This window comes from Helianthus annuus, chromosome 11 (genome assembly GCF_002127325.2).
Source record: "Helianthus annuus cultivar XRQ/B chromosome 11, HanXRQr2.0-SUNRISE, whole genome shotgun sequence".
Taxonomy (NCBI): Eukaryota; Viridiplantae; Streptophyta; class Magnoliopsida; order Asterales; family Asteraceae; genus Helianthus; species Helianthus annuus.
The window spans coordinates 104,293,036-104,294,637 of NC_035443.2; the positions used below are offsets into that span (position 1 = coordinate 104,293,036).

The 1,602-nt window shown below is 36.3% G+C and overlaps 1 protein-coding gene across 1 annotated transcript; it reads left to right on the plus strand.

Annotated features, from left to right (window-relative positions):
* The first annotated feature begins 201 nt into the window (after nt 1-201).
* On the plus strand, nt 202-1,065 carry LOC110887772 (putative F-box/FBD/LRR-repeat protein At4g03220). Its single transcript, XM_022135343.1, has one exon. It carries the CDS (start codon nt 202-204, stop codon nt 1,063-1,065), a length of 864 nt encoding a protein of 287 aa, XP_021991035.1.
* Nucleotides 1,066-1,602: the final 537 nt, after the last annotated feature.

Below are 1,602 nucleotides of genomic sequence, written 5' to 3' on the forward strand. Positions count from 1 at the left end.
TCGGTTGTTGAAAGTTTAGAGTGACTTTTTGTTACTAGGTTGAGTTTCTGCTAGTAGTTTTATTGTCTGCAAGTTGATATTGGACTCTATGTGAATATAAACTATATGACTTTATGATGATCATATTGATATTGGTTTAGCAAACTACTGAAAGTTTGAAACCAGTGCTTTGTATCTAAGAAGTAAGATAGGGGGAAAAGAATGGGTGATAGAAAGAGGATGAATGTAGAAGGAGATCGGCTAAGCAGCTTGCCGGATGATCTTATCCATAAAATCCTGTCTTTTGTTACCATCAAACGTGCTGTTGAAACAAGTGTTTTGTCACCCAGATGGAGGTATATCTGGACTTCAATGCCCTATCTCAATTTCTCAACTGAAGATTTTCAAAGTTTTTGGTATCCAAGCAAGTTCTCCACATTTGTTGAACGTGTTCTTAGTGGCATAAACAATCAAATCAATGTGTCTTCTGTCGACCTCACTTTTATAGGAACGGTTAGACACAAGTCTGTCACAAAAATTATGAAGTACGTATTTTCCCACAATGTCCAACAACTGAATATTACATGCTTATCGGCAAAGATGTTCGTTACCACTCACTTCCATTCTTGGTCTCTCAAGCATTTCACTTTGACCGGGTCTAGTCACAAACTTACTTTCAGGAGCCCAACTACTTGGAAGATGCAAGCTTTAGCAACATTGAATCTCTATTATGTCACATTGCATGATGCCAATACTGACAAGTGTGCTGGTTTTTTCTCCGCTTATGCAAACTTGAAGGATCTCACCATAAAGAATTGCAGAATGGTGGGTGGATTGGATGGTTTCAATATATGTCATGCTGGACTAACTAGTCTAACACTTGAAGATGGTTTTACACGTATCAATGTGGATACGCCTCAACTCAAGAATCTCACTATAAAAAATTGGAAAGGGGTGCATCTGATTTCTGCCCCCAATCTTTCCTCTTTGCATTATAAAGATCCATCTTATGATGTTCATGAAGATGATCTTTTGCAGCTTTCTACTGATCTTCTACATTTGGAGAAGGCAAAATATATGTATTAACTGTGTACTTGAAAAAAAGGCAGCTCATAAAATTGTGTGTCTGCTTCAACAGCTCCAAAGTGTCAAATCTCTTACAATAAACTTGGAACTTGTCAAGGTATGCTGGTGTTGGCCCTTCATGTTTATCATGCTCGTCTAACAAAGATTTTAAACAATGGAAAACTTTCTTGTCATTACGAAAAACATTAAAAAAGTGGTACATGGAGCTTGCTCAAAGGAATCTCCCCCTTTTGACTCTGCTACTTACATGATTATTAAGAAACATGTATTCTGGAAAATAGACTTTTAAATCCTTACTTATGATTGTGAGATTGCATCAAATTGTTCTCATTTCTATACATAATTCTTTTGGTATTTTTTTGTAGCTTCTTTCTTCTCATCTGGAACTAATCTCACATCAACCTTCGCCATTTGCCAACTTAAAGAGTTTAAAGATTTATCCAGTTTGTGTTATCCACCCAAAAGTAACCATGTCTAAGGAAGTCAAAAACTATTTGCTAGATAGTTCTCCAGATGTTATCCTTACAATGGTTTCAT